This window comes from Carettochelys insculpta, chromosome 7, assembly GCF_033958435.1.
Source record: "Carettochelys insculpta isolate YL-2023 chromosome 7, ASM3395843v1, whole genome shotgun sequence".
NCBI classification, from domain to species: Eukaryota; Metazoa; Chordata; order Testudines; family Carettochelyidae; genus Carettochelys; species Carettochelys insculpta.
Genome location: NC_134143.1, coordinates 21,101,249 through 21,127,370, shown reverse-complemented (window position 1 = coordinate 21,127,370; position 26,122 = coordinate 21,101,249). Strand labels below are relative to the sequence as shown.

At 43.5% G+C, this 26,122-nt stretch overlaps 1 protein-coding gene across 1 annotated transcript in view; it reads left to right on the top strand.

Moving 5' to 3' along the window:
- Positions 1 to 26,122, top strand: part of PARG (poly(ADP-ribose) glycohydrolase) — a 154,896-nt gene that overhangs the window by 51,755 nt on the left and 77,019 nt on the right. Inside the window, exons 8-9 of the mRNA XM_075000097.1 lie at positions 4,526 to 4,618; positions 18,963 to 19,120. Coding sequence (XP_074856198.1) covers positions 4,526 to 4,618; positions 18,963 to 19,120 — 251 coding nt within the window. The remainder of the gene's footprint in view (positions 1 to 4,525; positions 4,619 to 18,962; positions 19,121 to 26,122) is intronic.

The following is a 26,122-nucleotide window of genomic DNA, read 5'->3' as shown; positions in this document are numbered from 1 at the left end:
GATTAGGTCTTTAGGCTCTGATTCTGGTCGCATTTATCCAGATGCTTAACTTCATGAATTTGAATATTCCCAGTAAAAGTACTCATGGGCATAAATGTCCATAGTTTGCCCCATGATTTGTAAAGGGAGAATTCTTAATCAAGCTATTAAGTAGATAAGAGACAGAGGAAGGCACTGTTTTAGGGGCATAAGCAAGGAAAGGAGAGGGAGAAAGAAAAGTAATTCTTAAGAGTTTAAAATGTACACTTAAGTTCATTTAATTATGCGTTTGCCATCAGACTTGTGATGTTGCTGGTTTTGATTCCTTTTCAGGAAGGATGTGTGTCATGCTATCATTACAGTTTTTGCAAAGGAGCATAAACAAAAGGTTGAAGTGTTGACAGCTCTGACAAAGTTCAGTGCCATAGTGTGTCACCAGATAAGTGATACTGTATAGTTTGTGGCAGTCAGCAAAGCATGGCGGCCACTATGCATGTGTCAGTTTTAAAAGACAGGAAGCGTTACCCAAAGGGGAGAGAATATCGGAATTTGACAGTTAGGTAGACATTTAAGGTTAAAAGTCTTCCTTTGAATAGATTTAATTTATATGTGTATTCATTTTTTTTATGGCTTGAAGTCTGAAATTCCACGTTTGCAACACTTTGTTTATCTGTTCATTTGGGGATGTTTATGCTGTGGGGGACCTAGCCAACATCTTTAAAGTTTCTCATGAAAATTAGACGTCTAGATTTAGATGTTACATTTGATATCCATATTTTTTTACTGTGCCAATATGCAAATGTACATAAATGTTCATTTACAAATATGCATAAAGCCAACAGCCAGACACTGCAGTGATATATACATATGTTATTCAGTTTGTATTAAAACATGTCTCATTTTTGAAATTACCATATTGTGTAATAGATTATGATATGCTGGGATTCCATTGCAGCCAAATTTCCTTCAGATTTCTCATAGTTGCTACTTCTTGGCAAAATAAGGTTTTTAAACAGTACTTTAAAACTTTACATTCACAGTTTCTTTTTTCGTGAACACATAAGTTTCTAGGATTGTCATTCTGTATCACACTCTGTAGCCTAGAATGTCTGAGTCAGTGCAACACAAACGAAAATGTGACAAGGATGATTGAGAGCTTCTTTTAGATTAGAATATCATCAAGCTCAATCATTATTGGAATTCATGGTCTTTTACGTCCAGTTTCTAAACTTTTGCCCATTTTTGGCTTTTTTTTCCCTCACACTTTACAAATATACACCTAAATTACAGCACAGGCTTTCACCTGCTTATGAATACAGTGCATATGTATTATCCTCCTTTTTCATATATTCAATTTGTTCCATAAGTTCCTTTAACTTCCCAAGCATTGTAAATGAAGAGAGTCAGTCTAAAATAATAGTTTACATAAAAATAATTTGGAGATAATTGAAGGCAGAAGTTCTAATGTGAAGCATCTTAAGCTACAAAGGTGAAAAACTGAAGCAGTATGTGGTGAACCAATGGAAGCTAGAGGGTATCTTTTGCAAGAAATCTATCAGTGAAGTTTTAGAGAGATTTCGATATGTAGTGAAATCGTATAATGGACATTTGAAACAGAAAATGCACCGTATAAATGACTAAAAAGAAAATTTTTTGTAATTTCATTATTTAATCTCTGAAGCCTTGTGCATGTCTAAAGTAAACACTCATCAGTATTCTTCATATTATCTTCACCGTCTACTAAAAATATATTTGGTGTGAACAATATATAAAATATTTTAGAAAACAATTTTGTTATAAATTGATTGGCTCCAAATTAATGTAGCTCTGTTGATTTCAGTTAAGCTATATCACCTGGGGAATTGTCTCATTATGGCTGTGTCTGCATTACGAGATACGTTCGAATTTAATTCGGTTAGCTCAATTTTACCATGTGACTGTCTTCACTGTAAAGACCATTAGCTCAGTTTTGGGAGCACTAGTCTCGAGATTACAAAACCTCCCCCAGTGGTTAAGATACAGAGTGCTTTGCTGTTGCCATGGCGAAGTCTTCCCCGGCGGCTACGATACTGGGGGCTTTGCTGTTGCTGTGGGGAAGGAACAGCTCAACGGGTCATTCAGAGACACCCTGACGGTTATGGCGTCAAGCTTGGATTCAGAAGTTTGATTAAAAGGCCAGTGTGGAAACAAACACCACATCTTAAAATTGAATTTAGTAGCCTCCAGAGGTGTCCTGTATGTAATGCCCCTCTCACTGCTATGCTCTGGCTGCTGCTTTCCCTGTAACACAAAGAGCCTGATTTTCCAAGCGGGAGCAGCAAGCCTTTAGCTGTGGGCTCATGTTAGTTTATGACAGCCTGAGAAATGGCTCCTTTCTTTCTATGCTGTTGGCAGGATGCATGCATCTATCCATTCAAATAGGCCATACGGGGAGTTTGCAACTATCTGTACATTTGCTATTTTTTTGTGTGCTGCATGGCGCCAGCCCATGCCCTGCCATACCACGTGTCAGCAAGGCTGTGCTGGGGGTCATGCTTGCATAACACGCTGAGAAACTTCTCAGTGATTTACATTTGTGTGCGACCCCCCCTTCCCTCCCGCCCAGGCACCACAGAGTCTGGATGTTTCCTGTGCTCAGGCACATCACGTGGGTAGCCCCCAACCCAACCCAACCCAGTAAAAGGATGTGCCTGCCATTTGGTGCTGGCAATGCTGCCAGTTGCGCTGGAAAGAGCAGATTTTGCTGTTTCCATGGGGAAGTCTTCCCCCCAGTGGTTAAGATACTGGGGGCTTTGCTGCTACTGTAGGGAAGTCTGCCCCCACTGTTAAGCTTCTTAGGGATTTGCTGCCACCGTGGGGAAGTCTTACCTGGTTGTTAAGAAACTGGGGGCCTGCTGCTGCCATGGGGAAGGAACTGGTCATCCAGCGATACCCCCTCCCCCCACTTGGCCCATACCTGGGCTTGCTGCTGCCAGGGGAAAACCAACAATTCTTTTTTCTGCGATGATGGGAGGTGGGATGGATGGCAGTATAGTGTAGGGGGAAACCAAAAATTCTTTCTTCTCAATCTAACATTGCAGGCCCCTGCATGATTTTGAGGGCTCTCATTTCGGCAATGATGGGAGGTGGGATGGATGGCCAGTTGAGAATACAGTCGCTGCACTTGTGTGGGCAGTGTAATCTGTGGGGAAACCAAAAATTCTTGCTTGTAATTTTGAGTGTCTTCTGCATTAGTTCCAATTGACATATTTTTAGGGACTGGGAGGGGAATGATGAAAATACAATGGGGGAAGATGTCAAGACCAGCGAGCATACCCGGAATGCTACGGGGATGAGGAAACTGTGGGATAGCTTCCCACAATGCACAACTGCAACAGTTGATGTTCGCCAATATGTGTGTGGCAGCAATGACTCAACTTTGTGGGGAGCAGGGTGTGAAGTGAGGATGGGCAAAATCCAACTTATAAATTCCAAATTAGAAAATTGATATAAATAAATTTTAATTTATCTAGTATCGTGGATGCAGCCTATTATCTTGCGTGAAAGGTTTCTGAGATTTCCCTGGCTTCCTTTTTAAAACTTCTGCATAGTTAAACAATGTTACTTTTTTTTTTTTTTTCCCTACTGCAGCTTTTGCCAGCTGTGACACCTACCTTCCAACATTTCATTTCATGTGGCTAACATGAGATGCAGCACCACTCAGTTTTGGTCCATCCACATGCAAATGGAGGAGCAGACTGGCCAGATTTTATTGGTTTACAACCTAGCACATGGGGTTACACCACCAATCCCATTTAGTCCATACTCCCCTGCAGAGGTGAAGAAGCAGACAGGCCAAAACTGAGTCGTGCTTATGACCCTTAATGCCAAGTCACACTACCACTGGGTTTGGGGCTTCTCTCAAGAGGATTCCAGGGAAAACTCTATTCCAGAATAGCCCTGTGTGTGGAAACTGTTACCTTTCCAGGACAAAGCATTTTTGGGATCAAAGTAAGACCATCTAGCCAAACTCAGGACTGTTGAGAGGTCTGTTTCTCCATCCTCAATTCTTCATTTAATTTTTCAGTTACAGGTAGAAACATCACTTCTCCCTTCCTTATACAGCTAAGGTTCTCTATCCTTTGGCTCTTTTTGTTACTAATTTTTACTCTGTAAAGTGTCCTTTAGAAAACCATTTTTATTGCATCAGAGAGCAATTAATGGCTAATTAGATTCTTTCTTCACTATTCCATTGGCTTTTTGTTTTGTCTTTGACAAGTCACTTGACTTGTTCTCTCATCCTCATATAGGTAAAATGGATAAATAATGGTTACCTACTCTGTACCTTACAAATTGAGATAATTAATTTTGTAAAATTAATTGAAAAATTTTGCTGAAGGAGTGCAAAGATTATTTAACAAAAATGTTTAACGGTTTAACATTTAATGTTTTAAGATTAACTTGCTCAATAATTACAATTTTCCAATGTGAAAATAGGACCTGTGCAATGTTTATTTTGTTAATATCAATCACATTTTGATACAAAATATTTTTTTTCTTTTCGTAGGTGCTCGAAGATGCAGAGTCTCAGCATTTGTTCCAGTCCATCTTGCCTGATATGGTAAAGCTAGCACTTTGTCTCCCTAGTATCTGCACCCAGGTAGGTAGTGCAAACAAGTATATCCCCAGGGCAGATTAATTTTCTGCAAACTGTAACTAATGGCTGGGATCAAAATGCCATGGTTATGTTATCTTTCTTCTTGATAGCTGTGGTGGTTCTGTCACATTTAACTGAGGCCTACAGAACTGGGAGTACAACACGCATCCATTATGCTACGAAATAATATTAAAAACTCACTGTCCCATTTCTAAACCTTAATTGAAGAGGTCAATCACAATTCTATATACACTGAAATGTCTTGTGGTTCTTTCTAATTAAATCACCATGAAATGTTTAAACTTTGAAATAATTCTCATTCAAAATATTTTAGTGGATTTAAACACTTTTGGCTTTGAAACCACTTCTAAAGCTGTTTTATCATATGTTAATAATGCTTCAGTTAAGGCTTTCTTCTTTTGCTTATAAAATACATGATTATATTTACACCTCCACAGTATCTGTAAATATCCTGTTCTCAATAATTGTAATAGAGACCAGTCCTGCAGGCACTTACTAGTTGGTATAATGCTTACCGCTGGAACAGTCTCCTCAAACTCAGTATGACTGTTCATTTAAAGAGAGACTCTTTGTCACAGTAAGCATTTGCAGGATAGAGTCTCTGGCTTGTAAGCATCGCTGTCTCAATTTTTAATACAGCTGTTCTAGCTGACGGGGTACAACAACTCATCTTCACCCTGTTTAGTTTTCTTGTTTCCAGGTCTCTTTGTGTATCCTTTCAGACTTGGCAGCAGTCGGTGGTTTGCTTCGCATATCTTAAATAAAATTTCCCCAGAGAGTAAAGTCTTTGTCCCCTTTCTACGCACCTCATTGGAAAAATACCAAATTCAAGATGGATTCCGGGCTCAAGTGATATGGCCGTATGTTTTTGTAGGACCAACCTCAGTTTAGCCTTACAGGAAAAACAAGACTATTCACAGATCCTTGTCATGAGCCCTGGGCTATTAAGTCTGTTAAGTACCACTGCTGGTTTTCACTAATTACCTACATTAATAAATAGACATACACATTATATTTCTAACTTGACATACAAGAAAGTTACATGTACATAAATAAAATATACACAATTAGGGAATTACAGGATCTTGAATGATAGGTTACTTGCCCCATTTTGCATAAAGCATATTTGAATTATGCCTATTCATATTTAAAATACATTTCCAAAAAATACGGGGGTGCAGTGTCACACATTCATATTGAAGATTTCATTTAATGCAAGTGTCTCAGGATTGTATGTTCAGTAATTCTATTTATCGCACCTGTTCACAAAGGAGATGTCTCTTCCTAGCTAGAAGTGCTGAAATACAATGTCTCAGCTCCACTGAATCTCTGTTTGTTGCATATGGAGAGAGCAAGAAACCAAGGTGGCAGCTGTGTAATTGTCATGGATAAGCTAGAAGAAGGGGTGCAGAAATGTATTTTAATTTGATTATTTTAAAAAATAATAATTACAATAGCTGCAAGCCTGTTAATTAAAAATAATTGTAATCTGTTTTCTAATCAGATACAAAGTGTGTCTTAAAATCCTTTAAGAGCTATGGGGAAAAACAGAAGGAAATGTTCTTCTTCGAGTGGTCCCCGTGGGTGCTCCACAATAGGTGTCGGGCTCGCCCGGCGCCGCAGATCGGAAATCTTCCAGCAGTTTCTCCTGGATCGCGCATGCGCCGGCGCACGCCGCCCCCCTGCGCGCCCCCGGCCGCATGCGCGATCTGGTCCCCGCCAGTTCCTTCTCAACCGCCATCGGCTGCAGACGGAATCTACTCAGGCTAAGGCCAGAGTCAGATTAAATAGTGTTTTTTTTCTACGTGTCATTTGTTGTTTTTGGTTATTTAAAAAAAAAAAAGAGAGAGAGAAAGCAAAGACAAAGAGAATATCAGCAAAAAAAAAAAGAAAGGAGCGGACGTGAAGGCCATTTAGGCCACCCGCTGCCCCGCAGGCCGGTGATCACTATGTGGGGTGGAAAGGCACGGGTTAAGTGCTAAGTACCCTATTAACAGTAAAGGACTCAACGCAAGGGCCTCTTCAGGTTTTAAAAAGCGTGAGTCATGCCGTGAAGCTATGTTGGCCTCCGTGGGGCATAGCGAATGCATCCGATGCCTGGGGGAATCACAGGCTACCCAGAAGTGTTTTCACTGTGCTAAGCTCACAGCCAGGGCCAGGAAGGACAGAGCAATGAGGCGTAAAATGCTCTTGTTGATAAGGCTCTCCAGCCGGACTTGCCGGAGAAGCCTCACCCAGAAGGGCCCTCTGGGTTGCATAAGAGGAGGGCAGCTTTCTCTGACCCCCTCAGTGCAGAAACGGAGGAAACGCTCCCTGGCTCGATCCTTGCCGGCGTTTGCAGCGAGCAGGACGAGCGGAGCACACAGCCCCCAGCCGCATACTCAGGCAAGCAGCAGCGCGGCAGTGCACGTGGCAGAGGCTGAGCCTCCAGTTATACAACAGCCGGCATGCACGGCACCTAGAGCGTCAGCGAGGCAAGCGCCGGACCTGGCAGCACCGGCCCCCACGGCACCAACGGTGCAGGGGTGCCAGGCACGGAGCCTGCAGGCACCAGAGGAGGATACCCGCGCGGCACTGCAGCTGACGGTGCCGAGCGCGGCGCTGACAGCAGGGCCGAGATCCCCAGCACGGAAGGGGGCGGTGCCGGCCCCGCAGGGGAGGGGCAAGGCAAAATCAAAAGTCCGGCACCACAGTCCATCTCCGGACAGGGCTGCACTGCTGTTAGCACCAAGCCCTCCCCCTGTGACACACACGCCGCACCGAAGGCCTGTGTCTCCACCGGCCCATCCAGAACCACCTCCTCCGTTCCTCCAACCAATGGCACCATGGCTTGGGCCACCTTCACCATTTCTGGGATTGGATCCCCTGGAGTACTATCACAAGCCAGTTTCACCTCTATCTGTGTCGTCGTGGAGGTCTCGCTCTCCCGGACATCGGGGGTGCACACCCCGTGAGTGGTCTAGGTCTCCATCCCCGAACCCTTGCCCATGTTGCCATGGTCGTCCTTGTCATGCTGGACACAGACACCACAGGCCTACACCCAGGGGCAGGTCCCCCCCGGCCGCTCAATACCCCCGTGGGCACTCCCAATCGGGGACGGGAAACACAGTTGTCTCAAGGGGAGTTAATTTTAGAACCCCGAGACTTTCCTTCACAATTCTCCAGCGAGCAAGTGTATTATCGACCGCAGGAGCCCGAGGGTTCGAGGGGGGTTTACCCTAGTGGTTCCTCCTTATCCTCCCCAGATGAGGCCATGACCCCCGGGGATATGTCTCCCCCGGATGACCTTAAACAGTTTCAGGAGCTGTTTAAAAGGGTGGCTTTCACTCAAGACATTCAAATGGCAGAGTATCAGAGGGGTAGCCGTGTTAGTCTGGATCTGTAGCAGCAACGAAGGGTCCTGTGGCACCTTATAGACTAACAGAAAAGTTTAGAGCATGAGCTTTCGTGAGTTAACTCACTTCTTCAGATGCTGGTCCTGGAAATCTGCAAGGCCAGGTATAAATAGGCCAGAGCAAGGCTGGGGATAACGAGGTTAGCTCAGTCAGGCAGGCTGAGTAGTATTGTCATCAGTAGATCTGGAGGTGTGAACCCCAAGAGAGGGGAAGCTGCTTTTGTATTTAGCCAGCCCTTCACAGTCTTTGTTTAATCCTGAGCTGAGGGTATTGAATTTGCAGATGAATTGTAGCTCAGCAATTTCTCTTTGGAGTCTGGTCTTGAAATTTCTTTGCTGCAGGATAGCTACTTTTAAATCTGCTACTGTGTGTCCTGGGAGATTGAAGTGCTCTTCTATGGGTTTTTGTATATTGGCATTTCTGATGTCTGATTTGTGTGCATTTATTCTTTTACATAGAGACTGTCCAGTTTGTCCGATGTATATGGCAGAGGGGCATTGCTGGCACATGATGGCATAAATTACATTGGTAGATGTGCAGCTGAATGAGCCCACGATGGTGTGGCTGATCCGGTTAGGTCCTGTATGATGTTGATGGTGTGTATATGTGGGCAGAGCTGGCAACGAGGTTTGTTGCATGGATGGGTCCCTGAGATAGAGTGACTGTGGTGCGGTGTATAGTTGGTGGTTAGGATTTGTTTTAGGTTGGCAGGTTGTCTGTGAGCAACGATAGGTCTGCCTCCCAAGGCCTGTGAAAGTGTGGGATCATTGTCCAGGATGGGTTGTAGATCCCTGATGAAGCGTTGTAGAGGTTTTAGCTGAGGACTGCAGGTAATGGCTAGTGGTGGTCTGTTGGTTTCTCTCTTGGGCCTGTCCTGTAGTCAAACGGCAGAGGTGCAGGAGAAACATCACAAACTCCTGGAAAATTTGAGACCCCCGGCTTCGTCCAAAATTGCTATTCCGCTGGACGAAGCCATTCTGGAGTCAGCCATTACTATATGGCAGACTCCGGCCTCTGTTCCACCTATGAACAAGAGAGCGGATAAGAAGTACTTCGTCCCGGCAAAGAGCATGGAGTTCCTCTTCAGTCACCCACAACCAAATTCTTTGGTGGTCGAGTCATACCAGCAGAGGTCAAAGGCTTCTCAGTACAAATCGGGGGGATCGGACAAAGATGCTAAGAAGCTAGAGCTGTTTGGCAGGAAGGTATACTCCTCTTCTACCCTGCTATTGACAGTGGCAAATTATGGGCACACCTAGCAAACCATAATTTTGATAATTACTCCAGGCTTACTCCCCTCATGGATTCACTTCCGGAAGACAAAAAGCCGGTGTTAAAGGCGATTATTCAGGAGGGCTACGCAGCATCGCGGACGGGAGTCCCGATTGCCCTGGACATGGAGGGCACGGCGGCACGTTCAACGGCTACAGCAGTGGTCATGCGTAGAGAATCCTGGCCCCAGACGTTGGGTATCCCGAGGGACCTACAGGCGAAGATCGTGGACCTTCCCTTTGATACATAAAAGCTGTTTGCAGACTCAACAGACTCGGTCCCTCACTCCAGTAAGGACTCTAGTGCTACACTTAGAACCTTGGGCATTTATACTCCCCCATACAGGAGGGAAAAATTTTATCCTCAGCAAAGACGCTACCCTTACAACCACAGCGTGCTCAATATCAACGGGGCTACAGCCAAGGGCACTATCAACAGCAGCAATAGTACAGAACTCCTAGGCGACGTTCTCAACAAAGCCGTACGTCCTCGGGTCAGGCCCAAAGGCAATAAGTTTGACGGGTATGTCGGGGGCTGCACTATCAATACCCTCGCTCAATGGGTGCTGGAGATCATAGCCACGGGTTACGCGATCCCCTTCCAGTCGCTTCCACCGATGAAGCCTCCCACCAGGCGTCACCTCAGGGACGCTGCCACGAGGCGAGGCTCAAGCAGAAGGTGAATCACCTTATGTTCATAGGGGTGGTGGAAAGAGTACCGAAATAATTCCAGGGGAAGGTTTTTATTCACGCTACTTCCTACCAGAGAAGAAAACAGGAGGCTGGAGGCCCATCTTAGATCTTCGGGGCCTCAACCGTTACTTGCGCAAGCAATGTTTTCGGATGATCACAGTTGCCTTGATACTCACGGCACTGGACGATGGAGACTGGGTTGCAGCACTCGACTTACAAGATCCTTACTTTCATATAACAATCCACCTGGCACACAGATCCTTCCTCTGCTTCACGGTCGGCCAGGAGCGCTTCCAGCACAGGGTTCTTACGTTCGGCCTCTCCTCGGCTCCCAGAGTCTTTACCACAACCCTGGCAGTGGTGTCAGCCTACCTGCACAGACAGGGGGTGTTTATTTTTCCCATATCTGGGCGACTGCCTGCTAAAAGGGGCCTCGAAGGCAGAGGTCTCACGCATGATACGCGTCACAGTGGTCACGTTTTTCTTCGCTGGGCCTAGTCATCAACCTCGCAAAGTCAAAGTCTGAACCCACACAACATATAGAGTTCATAGGGGTACGCATAAACTCTATCACAGCAAGGGTGTACCTACGCGACGCCCGCTTCCGCGCCATCAGTTCGCTGATGCAAGTCATCACATACAGCCCCACGGTGCCGGTCTTAACGTGCTTACAGCCGCTGGCCCACATGGCAGCAGTGACGTTTGTGGTACAGAATGCCAGCTTGCACATGTGAAGCCTGCAGCATTCACTGGCGAGCGTTTACAAACCGGCATCCCACACTGTCCGCAGGCTGGTGTCGCCCACAACAGAGGTGCGCAGATCCCTGGAGTGGTGGGAAAACCCCGAGAATCTGCCAGTGGGGGTGCCTTTTCACCAACCACAAATTTCTATTTTTTCTTACTACCGACGCCTCCCACATAGGATGGGGAGCGCACATCGGCGACAAGGTAACGCAAGGGCTATGGTCCCCTGCGGAACAAACACTGCACATAACCATGCTGGAGCTCAGAGCAGTGTTCAACACCTGCAAACATTTTCGAGATTACCTACATGGCAAAGTAGCCGGGATTCAATACCGACAATACCTCCACTATGTTTTACATCAATCGACAAGAAGGAGTACGATCCTGTGCCCTATGTGTGGAAGCACTTCCGATTATGGAATCGGTGCATCGCCAATAACATACCGTTGAAAGCCTTGTACTTGCTGGGCGCTCACACCGTGAAAGCAGATCAGCTGAGCAGGCTCTTCACAATCACACACGAATGGCAGATCCACTCCGATCTGCTACGGCGCATTTTTTGTACATGGGGGTTTCCCCAGATCAATCTGTTTGCCACAAGGTCTTGCACAGAGCCAAAAGGGAGAGATCTCGCATGGTACTCATAGTCCCGCTTGGGATCGGCAGCAATGGCTTCCCTTGGTTTTGCGCATGTCGGACCGCCCACCGCTCCCTCTACTGGTGGCGCCAGAGTTACTCATGCAGGCTCAGGGGTCCTTAGTGCACCCACACCCTCAGGGTCTACACCTACAAGCATGGCTAATCCATGGCTCAGCTCTTTAAAGAGCACGTGTACGGAGGGAGTACAACAAGTCCTGGAGTGTAGCCGAAGGACCTCCACCAGGAGGACTTACAAGCAGAAATGGACTCGATTCACAGCCTGGTGTTCTGCCAAGCAGTTAGCTCCCCTTGACGTTCCTATACCTGTAATACTAGAATATTTATTGGACCTCAGGAGAGGCAGGCTTTCTCTATCCTCGCTAAAGGTCCACCTCGCTGCTATATCAGCCTTTCGGCATACAGAGGAAGGGCCCATGGTATTCGCCCATCCTATCGTTACCAGGTTCTTGAAGGGGCTGGTAGACCTGTACCCCCCTCGGAAACTGCTTCCACCATCGTGGAATTTGGACTTGGTGCTCAGCACGCTATCAGGTCCACCTTTTGAACCATTAGCCACAGTTCCCATACGTCTCTTTACGATAAAAACAAAAAAACAACCTTCCTCCTTTCAACTACGTCAGCCCACAGGGTGAGTGAGCTCGCTGCAGTGATGGCAATGCCACACTGCACAGTATTCTCAAAGGAGGCGGTAACCTTAAGGCTGCACCCAGCCTTTGTTCCAAAAGTCTCTTCGGAGTCCAATCTTAACGAGCCAATAGTTTTACCCTTGTTTTACCCGAAGCCTCGCAGCTCCGGCAAGGAGGCACACCTGCATCTCCTGGATGTGAGGAGGGCGTTGGCCTTCTACATAGACAGAACTAAGTTCTTCCGGAAAACGGACAGGCTCCTTGTCTCTCTCTCTCCCAGGTCAAAAGGAGAAGGTCTCTCTTCACAGAGAATCTCTAAGCACGTTGTGTCCTGTATAAAAATGTGTTACGAGCTTCAAAATGCTCCTTTGCTGGCCCCGCCCAGGGCTCACTCCACCAGGGCGGTGGCGGTGTCAACAGCCTTCTTCAAGGGTATCGCGTTAAAAGACATCTGTAGAGCGGCAACCTGGTCATCCTACGACACCTTCGCCGAGCATTCTGCCCTGCCTTGGGTATTCGAAGAGGATACCCATATGTCGACAGCAGTCCTCTCAGGGGCAAGCTGCACATAAACCGATGACCCACCTCCTTACTTGGGTTACTGCTGGGTAGTCACCTATTGTGGAGCACCCACGGGGACCACTCGAAGAAGAAAGAGAAGTTACTCACCTGTAGTAACGCTGGTTCTTCGAGATGTGTCCCCGTGGGTGCTCCACCACCCGCCCATCCTCCCCGCTTCGGATCTCTGTCTAGTGTTTTTCAGGAGCATCCGAGGTGGTTGGTCAAGGAACTGGCGGGGACCGGATTGCGCACGCGGCCGGGGGTGCGCAGGGGGGGCGGTGCATGCCGGCGCATGTGCGATCCAGGAGAAACTGCTGGAAGATTTCCAATCTGCGGCACCGGGCGAGCCCGACACTTATTGTGGAGCACCCACGGGGACACATCTCGAAGAACCATCGTTACTACAGGTGAGTAACTTCTCTTTTCAGTCTTCTTTTAATGCAAGTTTCATGCTTTCATCTATGAATTAAAGGGTAGTTGGGTCTGCTAGTTTGAAGATCATCATCAGTTTTTAAATCTAAAGAACATTAATTTAATCCTGATTTTCAGATGTATAATTGCTTTTTGCTGGTAGGAAGATGTGACTTTGCAAAATCTGCCTCTCCTAAAGTCAGGTTACCAAACCAAAATGGTGGATAAGGATCACTGCGGTTTCCTGATCTTACAGTAGACTTTTATTAGTAAAAATTCAAAATGGTCAACTTAATAGAGATGAGTGGGAATCTGTGCCCCCTTTTATGGGTGTCCTTGGTAACTAAGAATGATAGCCAAAGTTTAATGCAGAGATTATTGATCTGCTAATACATTAGTGAAAACGCTGCATACATCTGAGGGTTTGCTTTCTCTTGTGTTGTCTAAAGTGATACATCCCTGATAGTTTCTGTTCTAACACATATTACGGTGCCAATATGCAGTTTCTTCTGTGTAAGAAAAACTTTCCAAGACATTTTATCTTTACAGCAGCATTTCCTACTTAATGCTGAATAGTTACTCTAACTTGGAAATGTCATACACACAGCCACTGGGCTAGATTCAGCCTTTCTGATGTATTATTTGTGAGTGAAACAGGACATGTTCCCATCCTGCACTATCAAAACTTCCTCTGAGAAAAAGGAAAGATGGCTTCTGATGGTTAGAAAACAGACATTGAAAACATGGATCACTTTGCTCAGAACTTGAAACAATAGCTTGGGAAAATATGAACTCCCTTACCCCCATTAGTCTACTTGATTAACACTAACACACAAGACTGATGCTTTAGATGCCAGCATTTACTACTTAATTGCCGATCATTTTCATGGACTGAATGAGGACAGGGTTGGGAGGGATAGAAAGTGGAAATTAAGGCCAGGAGGGAAATGCATACTGGAGAAAAGCAGAAAGCCATAAGGAGGGAGGAAACCAGGGAAAGAAGGAACAAAACAAAAATGTATGTGGTTCTAATGGAAAGTATATTTTTTCTCTGAATAGTGTGAAATTTTAATGGTAAAATAGTGAACAGTAGTAACTAAAAGCTTAGTTTTTATATAAGTACTGTAGTCCTCCTTTGAGTTCTGTGTAAAATTCTGATTGCGCTGTGCAATATGTATGCTTGTTATGCAGCAAGTTTCCTTTCTGAGAGGAAACACTCCCAGAAAAAACAAAAATACCCACCTCCTATGTATTGCTGCTACATATTGACAAAGAATTTAGGGAGAGGGAAGCTGTTGTAAATCTTTCCTCCAATTTTTGCAGTGATTGTGATGGCAGTTTGACTAGACTTGAGTCCTGAAATAGTAAGCCATGACAACATGCCTTTCAATGCAGAATTAGGTCTGTGAGTAATTACTTAAGGTTCTTGGGCTCATATAGTTCATGCTGAAGTATATGTTGCCGTGACTTTTTTGTTCCAGGATTAATGTAGCTTGTTAAGAACTATTTTGGATATGTGGCCACTCCAACTGTAGTCACACCTTGTGACTGCAGTGTATACATACCCTAAATCTGTTCCTGCTCTCTGGGGAAGGGTAGCATCCCTATAAAGGGGCAGAAACTTGTTCCCTCTCTAGGTCTTGTAGAGCCCTCATGGATGCCTCCTGTGGTGATTATAAAACTGAAATACTGAAGTGTCTTTGTAGTGTGTGACCTCTGTTAGTCCGTTGGCAGAACTCCCAAATGGAGCAGCCACCAAGGAGAGTCTTCTTTCTGTATAAGTTTAAGCTTGTTCCATGGGTATTTGACATCCATCAAGCTCTCTCCCACTACAGACCTTTTTGTGGTGGGGAAAACTTGTAGAATATGCTTGGTGCGTCTGTTAACATTACTGCCATGAGTTTAAAAGCTATATTTGGTGTTCAGAAGGATAAGGAGGAGGGACTAGCTTCACTGGCCAGTCATTTCTCACCCTAACTAATGAGAAAATGCCTTGTCAGAAAAGAGAATAGATTCCAAGACCTGATGTACACTAGAAAATTAGGTTGGTTTAGTTACATAGGCTGGACTGTGAAAAATCTGCACCTTTAAGTGGCATTGTTAAGATGACCTAAATCCCTGCATAGGCAGCACTATGTCAACAGAATAATTCTTCTGTCAGCTTCACTGTTGCCTTTGGGGGTGGGGATGGATTACTTATGCTGAATAGAAGAGCCCTCCCTGTCAGAGTAGGTAATATCTGTGACTACGTGCTACAGTTGTGCAGCTGTGCTGCTTTAGCGTTTTATGTGTGGAGAATCCCTAAGGCTCTTTTGGCCTAATGTGACTTTATAAACAGAAACAAAAATATTCTTTGTTAAAACACTGTTCTTTAATTTGTTTTAAGATTTTTAGGTTTTTCAGGAATAACTTTGAAAGATGGTGGTTCATATTTTTAGTATTCATTGTCTGGCCCCCAGACTTTTTTGTTTTGATCTTCATTAATTGTAGTTTAATTTTTAGTGATATTACTATTTTACTCCAGTTCTTTCCTTTATAATATTAAGTCATTCATTAGACAGACTTGCAAATTCTTTGGATGGTGGCATCTTCCACCTGAGGACATTGCGTGGAATTGTGAGATTATGGTGGATTGATAATAAGTGGTAACAAATTTATGTTGCTAAAGCTTTAATTGCACAATTTACAAATGTGGATAGTTGTAAGTAGTCACTGTACAACCTTCTCCAGTCCTTTCATACCAATGCATGTCATTCCTGATCTCATCCTAGGCCTTGTCATAGCTTTGCTAGTACATTTTAGTCTATTCCTGTAAAGGTATTGTTAAATTTCATCCTTTTTATATCATCAGTTGTACTAATTTTTCTCTTGTGGACAGATGTCCACTTGGAATCTAGAATGAGGTTATCCAAATTGGTTGCCAACAGTAATCAAGTAAGATTTGATTCCCAAAAGGAGTGAAATGTATTTCTTCTGAACTCCTCCATCCCAGCCAACATCTTCCTCCTTTGGCATACCATAAAGGGACAGAATTTCTAGCTTATGCACTGTGCATGTTTTATGGGGTGCACGAGAAGGAGAGACTTCAAATTGATAAGCCAGTTATAGAATAGTGTAGTAATAATGGAGCATGTTTGTTTTGACAGTTCTTTAAACTATATTTTAGTCTCCTAATTTTCCAAAACACAAAATTGAATGACGGAGTCAAAATAAATCATTGAACAATTTACATATTTTACAACTGTTGACATTTGTCTTCTCATTTTACAGCTGTAAGTGGGTGATTAAAGAAAATGTGTGATTATAGTAAACCATGCAATAGCATTATGACAATGTGCTTGGGTTCCCAGAATCGAGAGTTAGCATTAACCCTTTCAGCCTCACCAGGTGAGAGTTCTGCTGTTGCTAGGAAGTGTGGCAACACTCTGATGCACCAACTTGTCAGCCTTGCCAGTAAACTCTACAGGACTGTCAGGCCAATTCTTAGCTTGCAACTAACAGACGTTCCCTGGAGACATCTCCCTGCAATATTCACTCTCCTTAGTGAACACACAGACAAGTTAAATTTGTTGCCTCCTTTAAGGAGGCAATATACTGCAGCTTTTTGGCTTAAGTGAAGTTAAAACGCCTTTCATGTCAAACAGAGCACTGGATGGTTTTACAGTAAACTAATGCAATTTATTTAACAAAAGGGCATAGGATTGAATGATGCCAAGTATAAGGAATAAGGGTGAAAGGTTACAAGCAAACAAAAGTATAAATACACTTCTGATTCAACAATCTAGATGCTCTTGCTCAAAGAAATGTTCCTTGAAACTCTTTTCCAGCATGACTGGCCAGACTCGCTAGCCAGGACCATTCATAGGTCGCAAAGTCCCTTTGTGCCATCAGGTGAACATAAGAACAGCCATACTGGGTCAGACCAAAGATCCATCTAGCTCAGTATCCTGTCTGCGGACAGTGGTCAATGCTAGGTACCCCAGAGGGAGTGAACCGAATGGATAATGATCTCTCTCCTGCTGTCCATCTCTAGCTTCTGACAGAAGCTAGGGTCACCATTCCTTACCCATCTTGACTAATAGCCATTAATGGACCTAACCTCTATGAATTTATCTAGCTCTTTTTTTAAACCCAGTTGTAGTCCTAACCTTCACAGCCTCCTCTGGTAAGGAGTTCCACATTTTGACTGTCAACTGTGTGAAGAATTTCATTTTATTTGTTTTAAGCTTGCTGCCTATCAATTTCATGTGGTGTCCCTTAGTTCTTGCATTATGGGAACAAGAAAATATTTTTTCCTTGTTCACTTTCTCTACACCACTCAGAATTTTATATATACTCTGTCCCTTGTGAAATGAGTACTTACGAGTACGCACTAAAACGAGGGACACATACCTACCTTTGTTCACTAGACGAGTGAACTCCCCTTGCTAATAGGAGCCTTACCCCACTCCCTGCAGACCCAACCTGCTGCAGCCTGAAACCCCACCCTCCCTGCAGACCCAACCTGTCTCAGCCTGAAACTGCTACTGGGCCTGGAGACTGAACCCGCAGCTGCCTGAACACACCTCCCCGCCACCAACTCTGTGGTCCCAACCCGCTTCACCCTGAAACACGCCCCCCCCCCCCCCGCCATGGACCCAGCCGGCTGCAGCCTGAACCCCCTGCCGGCCCCGCAGACCTAACCCGCAGCAGCCTGAACCCCCCACTGGCTCCATGTCCCTAACTTGCCTCAGCCTGAACCCCTCTGCCTTCCCCTCAGACCCAATTTGCAGCAACCTGAACCCCCCGCCTGCCCCACAGCCCCAACCCACTGCAGCCTTACCCCCCACCCCCTCCCCAACCTGCAGCCGTCTAAACCCCCTGCCCTCCCTGCCCCTAGCCTTTAACCCTCCCCAACCCCCGCCCCCAAACCCAAGGTTCACTTACCTTTCAAAAGCAGCGCCACATGCTGCCACTCCTTCACTGAGTTATGAGCACTTGAAACAAATCAGAGATTTTTACATGTATTTTAATGGAAATTGAGTGTCTCTCTTGTAAGTTTTCACCTATGAGCAGAAATTTGGGAACCAATTGTGCTTATATAGCGAGGGATGAGTGTACCTCTATCATATTCCCCCCCTTAGTCTCCTCTTTTCTAAGATGAAAAGTCCTAGTCTCTTTAATCTCTCTTCATATGGGACCCATTCCAAACACCCAATCATTTTAGTTTCCCTTTTCTGAACCTTTTCTAATGCCAATATATCTTTTTTGAGATGAGGTGACACAACGGTGCACAGTATTCAGGATGTGGCTGTAGCATAGTTTTATATAAGATGAAGCATGCCAAAATGTTTTTTTTTTCCTGTCCCCTTATGTCTTTCCAAAGTTAATTGACCCTGCTTCAGGAGTTGGGAAGGCATCCTGGGGTGTAATCTTCATCCCCCATTAAGATTGTTTACTGATCAGCTCTCTCCACTTGCTCTCCCAATGGCTTTATTTTCTATGTAAATATGCTTTTCTCTGTCTTTGTTCCAATCATGCCCACTTTTCATTGTGGAGATAGTAGGTAGTCAGACCTGGCAACAGTAGCAGAGAAAGAGTAGTGAACCTCTCTGTCCCAGGCATAACTTTAGAATCCAACTGCTGCAATAACTAAAATATATTATATCTTAATTTTGAGATTTCCCGGTTATTACTACATTCCATCTGTTTCCATCTCTAGAGCCTGTTTTTTTGCTGACAAGTTGTGCTTTGTTGGCCTTATTGTTGCTGATTACTAATCTGCTGTTTGTCAAACTAGCTTGTTCCCAATCATCTTAGTTGAACAGTCCTTGACTTTAATGGTGCTGCTGATTTAAGGACCAACCAATGGCCCTAAATTACTCTTGCTCTAATTTAGCAAATGTAATTTTGTGCTCCTGTTTTTTTATTTGAATTGCTAAACTAATTATTTTCTCTCTCTTTCTCGTTCGTTCCCTTCTGATAGCCAATACCTTTACTGAAACAAAAGATGAATCACTCCATCACAATGTCACAGGAGCAGATTGCTAGTTTTCTAGCCAATGCTTTTTTCTGCACTTTTCCACGACGCAATGCCAAGATGAAGTCTGAGTATTCTAGTTATCCAGACATTAACTTCAACAGGTATGTCATTTTTGAATAAATGGAGCAAATAACCCATCAAAGGAAATACTGTGGTCACTTAGGGAGATTCATGGGTTTTTTTTCATATTATTAAAAGGCAATTAACACCCATTCAATGGTTTGTTTCCTGCCTCTAAAATTATAAAGAAAAAACAAACTGGAAATTATGTAATCACAGTATCAATGAGAAATATGGGGTCTGATGGATGAAAACTTAACGCTTGATAATAAGGTTGACCTACCCCAGTTTATTCACAAACTTGCACTGGTTTAATTAAATGAGTGCAACCTCCTCTGTGGACACTCTTATGTCTGTTTATGAACATTGATAAATTTAATGAAAAGTGCTGGGTAAGAGCTAGGCATAATTAAGCTTTTTAATGAGTGCCTTACTTCTTCTTAGCATCAACTTTTTCCTTGTAGACATAAGTGAAACTGAAATATATCTGATTTTAAAATGAGTATGTCGACCCAGCTTTCTGTGCATTAGGTTAAATAAATCAGTTAAAATTCCTTCTTAAACTAAAACCATTGGAATTCTGAATGTAGACAAGCCTTTTTTTCCTCCTCTAAATGGGCTCAAACTTGCACTGAAATAATTAAATTTATTTTAGTTTGCATCACTTGTTAAATATTATATTGGTATATATCATATGTGCCTCTAATGTCTGCCTGTCCCTCTTCTTTTCTCTTGTTAACCTGTTTCTGTCAACCAGCATAAATTGTTTATCCTACATTTTTTCATCATCATTTTTTAAGTCCAGGTGTCGCAAACCTCCTGCTCATAACATACACTAAAATAAATCAGTCCCTTTATTTATATAGGACATAATGCACGGCTACTGTTGTGTTGGGGAAAAGAGGAGAACATACATTGTCCCTGAAAAATTGAAAAGTCTTTGTTCTCAAGACTTATCAGTGTTCCTGTTTGATGTTTACAAAAGCCATAGCAAGACACTTTTTTGTAAACCCTTGCAAATTTTGGCCATTGAAGCTGTAGTCATTGACATCAGACTGCCTGACTGGGTATCTCCCTCATTCCCTACCAATTTTTTCACATAGCAGAACTATGGGTATGTAACTGTCCATAAGTCCTGAGCTATCCCTCCATTGGAATAGCAGCCCTCCAATCCACATGGGGTTGCTGTCTCCCCCTTCATCCAGGCAGTGCTGTTAATAGTGTGTTCAAGAAATGTCAGTTGTCCTGCAGCTTGCAGTTGTAGACATATCTTGGACCACTACAAACTTCTTCCTATCTCTCTTCCACTAGCAATGACTAGAGTGAGTTTAGGCCCCCTGGTGTGGAGGGAAGACAAGTAGCTGACAATAAGTAGGATGGGAAAAGTGAAAAATATTTCAGAGGCTGGGAAGAAAAAGTAAGGTAGAAGCTATGGAAGAGAGGATAGAGTCATTCAGCAATGGGCAAGTGAAGAAAGTTACCCAGAGGGAGAACACCGTTTCCTATTTAGCTGTAACATGGCACAGTTTGTACTTCAAAAAGGGGGACAGGTGGGCAGGAAAGTGTAGAGTGTGAACTGACCATATGCTAGTGCCAACTTTTCTCTACATTTTTTGTTTTTTTAAAACGTGGGTAGGAAGGAAAAAGGCAATAAAGTAAATGTCCTTAGCCATTAGTGGTGTTATTTTCTTGTAATTGGAATAGTATTTGTCCCATTACATTGTAAAAGACTCAAAAATAGAAACAAGCATTCATGGCCTGGTGGCATAGGTACAAAATGTACTATGCAGAGTTAGAAGTCATAATTTGTGGTTGTTTTAACAATGTACTCCTTTTAAGGGATATCGGAAGCTTTTTTCCTACTGTGATTAGGGAAGGGTAAGTTAGAGGTTGTTTAGCTACAGTGACTTTACTTCCCCAAAGCAATATGCTAAGGCATCCAGACTTAAATTATGTAGAAACTTCTATTCAATCTTCTGTATAACTGAATGAATTACTTGGTCCCATTGCCTGTAGACATTCATGTATTATATTTCTTTCATGAAGCAGAATAACTGTGGATGTTAGCCAATTTTTGTCATTTTTCTTTAACAAAGGCATTATTCCATAATTAAACTGATTTTTCTGCCTTTCCAATATCTACATTTTTCTTACTATCAAATCTTTAAATAATGTACAGTTTGTTTAGATAAGATACCCATGCATAAGAAATTTCTTAATATAATGTCTTTAATATCATACGGTAGTCATGTTCCCAATCTTTTATTATTTTATTGTTTTAGTCTGCCAATATATGCATATGCTCAGTAATTGAAAAAAGGACCATACGAGCATGGACTAAATATAGACATTTTTCAACCCTATTAATTTCGGGCCTGATGCAGTGATCTTCTATTTAGTCTCATATCTCACCAGAGTGTGTGGGAAGTGATGGTGCTCTGCACCTTACAGTAACCATCCTTCACTGTTAAAAAAGGTGGGCTTTTTGTTTCAAAGTGAAAATGATCTGTGCCTTCATAGTTGCTGGATTTAGCTTTCGTGTCAAATTGCAGAATGAAGCATGCCCCTTTCACCTTTGTTCATTTTAAACACATTTAAAATTTGTACTGCATAGATGTTTAAACTGAGAAAGGTCTTTAGCCTAATTTAAAACATCTTAAATCTCCTGTCAGAAAATGTCCCCTTTTTTCCACTCCAGGCTTGGCCATTTCAGGTAATAAAATGAAATGGTTCACTTGGTTTGTACATATTAAATAAATATTGTCACTGTTTGCCTACTGTGATTTGACAAGGCTATCAATCTGTTTTATCAAACAAGCCAAATGTGGTACAAGAGATTGAGAACATACCATTTATTTTATTTTCTGTAAACCATCTCAAATGTGCCACTGCTTGTTAATGTGCTGATGAAGGCAAGTTTCCTGAGTACTTCTCTGTATGCAGTTGACTTTATGGTCACCCAGAAAGGAGAGAGCTTACATGTCAGCATGTCATAAGCCATTTTACACTTTGCCATTTCCAATTTAACTCATGCTGTGGCCACCGTATATAATATGCATATACAGTTTCAGTACATCTTTGACTTCGTAGTGCTTAATTTTATAGTACGCTGCAACATTTCCATGTAAATTTAGATTGTACTTCCCCCAAGGCCACTAAGTAAAATAATAAAGTAATAAAACACTTGTCAATGTGATTAAATGCATCCCTTTAAAAACTTGGCAAGATTGTGCCTTTGTAGAGTTTTAAAGGCATTAATAGTATAATATATTAATAAAGAATGTAATTCATAAAAGGAATTAATATTTTTGTCTCAAAGATCATCTCTAAAATGGCATTTTATGCTTACAGTGCTAAAATGTTGCCTTAGAATTGTAATCAGGGCAGTGTCTATTCTGCTTCTCTTCAAAATATTTAACGTGAATAAAATAATTATAAGCAATATTTTAGAAGGGAGAGAGAGAATGTTGATCTGAAAAGATGCACCTTTAACTTGAGTTTGAATTAAAGGTAGAAAAATCAGGGCATTTAGGTATTATGGTTGAAAGGCCAGTACAACTCTTATGGCATGATATGTTCATTACAAAATAGTTACTAAATTTGTTCCTGTGTGATACCCTGATTGATGGATTCTGCTGAGAGGTCTAGTGCTGACTGTGCTTAGAAAATTAACAGCATTCTTCACCCCAGAGGTCGTTCCTTCTAGAACATAGTTGAGGCACATTGTTGGGGAATAGAAGATACTTAAAATACTTTTGCTTGTGGTGTATCTGTTCTGTGAATAGAAGGGAATCTGAGTTGTGTCAAGAGCTTATCAGTCTAGTACCTTTTAGAATTCAGAATATTCGTCCTTGCTCCCTTCCTTGTACATAACGAAATACAATAATTATGGCTGAACCTTTATTTCACTACTTTTCTGTGAGGATTGCCAATGAGAACAGTGTCTGTGTAGCCAGACAGAGTCTCCCCCTTACAAGCCAGCTTGCTCGTTGCCCCCCCCCCCCCCCCCCCCACTGAGGAGCACACAGGGCACGGAAATGGCTGCTGACAGCACAGTCTTTGATGCCCTCATTGAGGCCCAGATATGCTGGCTTATCGTGACCCTGAGAAGCAGAAAGTACAGCTAGAAGGCTAACAGGCCAGACTGTCAACATGAGAGGGGGGGTGAACCCTCAAGAAATCACCCCAGCTGGCATTGATCAATATGATGCACACACAATCACCCAGAAGGGGACGTGCCCCGCCCGCACAAAAGAATGTCCTGTACTCCTAAATTGTTTATCTCTTGTCTTACAAGTGCAAACTAAGTAGAAATGCCCTTGTAACAAACTGGAGTCACAAAGACAAACCAGTATGATCTGGCACCATAGATAAGAAAGAGAATACGTAACCCAAAAGGGGGTATAAAAGATGGGTCCAGCAGAACTCTAACTTTGAGTGCATTTCAACCAACTACCTGCTGGTCGGGTCAGGTGATTGCCTCCCGAGGTCCACAACTGGGGACGCCCAACCTCGTATTCGTCTTTCCGCGGAATTGAGTGACCGATCCGGCTTGGCTACGCTGGTATCGAGAGACGCAGAGAGGGTAAGATACACCCATGCTAGGTCTCTGACTTTTTTTGTGCACAGCTAAAGAATTAGAGCTCTGTAACTAGATGTCATTGTGCCAAGATATCATTGTGTTAGATGATAACAGATATCTTTGTATTGGATTGTAACGTAACTTGTCAACACCTGTACTTTGCTAGCATATAAGAAGTAAACAATAGCCTTTTGTAACCGCACGCTTATAACTGTAGCTTAAATAAACTTGTAACTAGTTAAGCTCTGAGCCTAACCATTTTGTTAACCCTTTTGTCACTGCAACACAGCCGGCACAACAAAAGAACTTTAACCGTTTGGTTACTACAGCCTGGCCGTGGGTGAGTGTGCTAGGAGCTGCCTGCTCTAACAGTAAAAAAACTGGGTTGCTTAGGACCCAGGGGAGTACCTCACCGCACATTACCTGGCCTCCGGCTAACAGAATTGGTCTGTCACAAAAGTTTATACTAATTCTGGTACTTCTGGTTTCTCCTGTAGTTGCTAATGAGGAGTTCTCAGACTTGCCTTTTAAATTCCTACACTTTAGGAAGCTGTTGATTTTATTTAAAAATGCCTAAATCTAATGGAGTTTGGAGCAGGTTATAAGGGTACAATATGCATTCTTCTCAAATCCATTTTTCAGATAATTAAGAGAAGTTGGGTGGCTGATCAGAAGCCCATATACTTTATTTATGTGGCTCTGATCTGCCAGCAGCTGTTGACTTTTTACCTATGGTTAGGTCCCTATCACTTTCACAGTTATGCAAAATGGGTCGTGGACCATGAAATCTGGCCTATTGTGTGCTTTTACCCTGTACCGTACAGATTTCTTAGGGGACACAGCTGTTTATCAAATTGGGGTTCCTGACCCAAAAGAGAGTTGCAGGGGGATCACAAGGTTATTTGAGGTAGGTCACGGTATTACCACCCTTACTTCTGTGCTGCCTTCATAGCTGGGCAACTGAACAGCAGTGGTAGTAATGTTGGCCATGTGCCCAGCTCTGAAAGTAACATCTGACCAGGAGTAGACCTGAAGTAATGATGGCAATAGTAAATCCATGCCACCCTTACTTCTGCACTGCTTCTTTCAAAGCTGACGAGACCATGGCAGCTGCCAGCTAAGCTCCCAGCTCTGCAGGCAGCAGTGTAGAAATAAGAATGGCAATACCGTGTCATATTATCTTTGCTTCTACACCGCTGCTTGCAGTAGCTCTGTGATCACACCTGGCCATTCCTGGCCAGCGTCTGCTGCTCTGTAGCTGCCCAGCTCTGAAGGCAGTCTTGCTGTCAAAAGCTGTGCAGAAGTTGAATAGCAGTACTGCAATCCCTGCTCAGTTCCTATTGGTGTGAGGACCCCTAAAATATAACACAATGAAATTTAAATAGCTGAAATAATGTAATTTACCATTTTTTAAATCCTGTAACCATGAAATTGACCAGAGTGGATAGTGAATTTGGTAGGGCCCTCGCTGTGGTATGCTGTTACAGTAGCTCCCTTCCCATTTTCCTTTATGAAGAGACTAAGCACAGTAAAAGTGCATGGCTTTTAGTCATTAACGGGGGGTTGCTTAGGTCAATAGCAATCAGTTTCATATTTTAAAGCAGTTTGTATGTCAGCATAACCCCAGAGATTTTTTTCAACATGCAAGTTAGAGCAGTGGTGTCCAAAGGGAAGACACCTGGTCACCACATGCTCCCCCAGCCGGGTGGCACCCCACCCCTGCAGTCAGGGACCCTGCCCTTGGTGACTCACCAGAGCCACGCTACTGGAGCTGTCCAGCCCGAAGCTGCACAGCCATGAGAGGCAGTGTGGAGGCTGTGGGGGCTTCCGCAGCAGCTCCTCAGGTGCCAACCAGTGACAGTGGCTTGGGAGCTTGGGTGCCATGTGGCTGGCTTGGGGCTGCGCTGGGCAGCTCTCGAGGTTGCGTATCTTGGGGTTGGGTGGCTCCAGCGGAATGGCCCCCAAGGAACTGCCGCACCACACCGCGGCCCCTGAGCCAGCCACGTAGCACCTGAGCTCCCAGGCTGCCGTGCTGCCACCCAAGCTGCCACACCAGCCCACCAACCTGCATTTTCCACAATATGGTTCCCCATTCATCACATGTGGTGAACAGGGAGCGTATTAGACACCGCAGAATTAGAGGGTGAGAGGAAACTACATAAAAAAGATGTAAACTATGGTGCACTTCTGCAATAGTGACAATATAAAATACTGACACGACCAATATGTATCCTAAATTTAACTCCAGCCTTGTCAAGCAAGATCCTTAAGGTAATTATTTTAGTGAATGGAAAAAGGAAAAAAAATTGAACTAGTTAATATATATGCATCTTTTATGGATTTTTTTTTTTAAATATAGGAAAGGAAATGGACAGAGTGTACAGACACTTATACAGGGGAACTGAAATCTGATTTAGCAATAATGTGATTGTCTCTTACTGTGTATTCTCCGTGGAGTAAA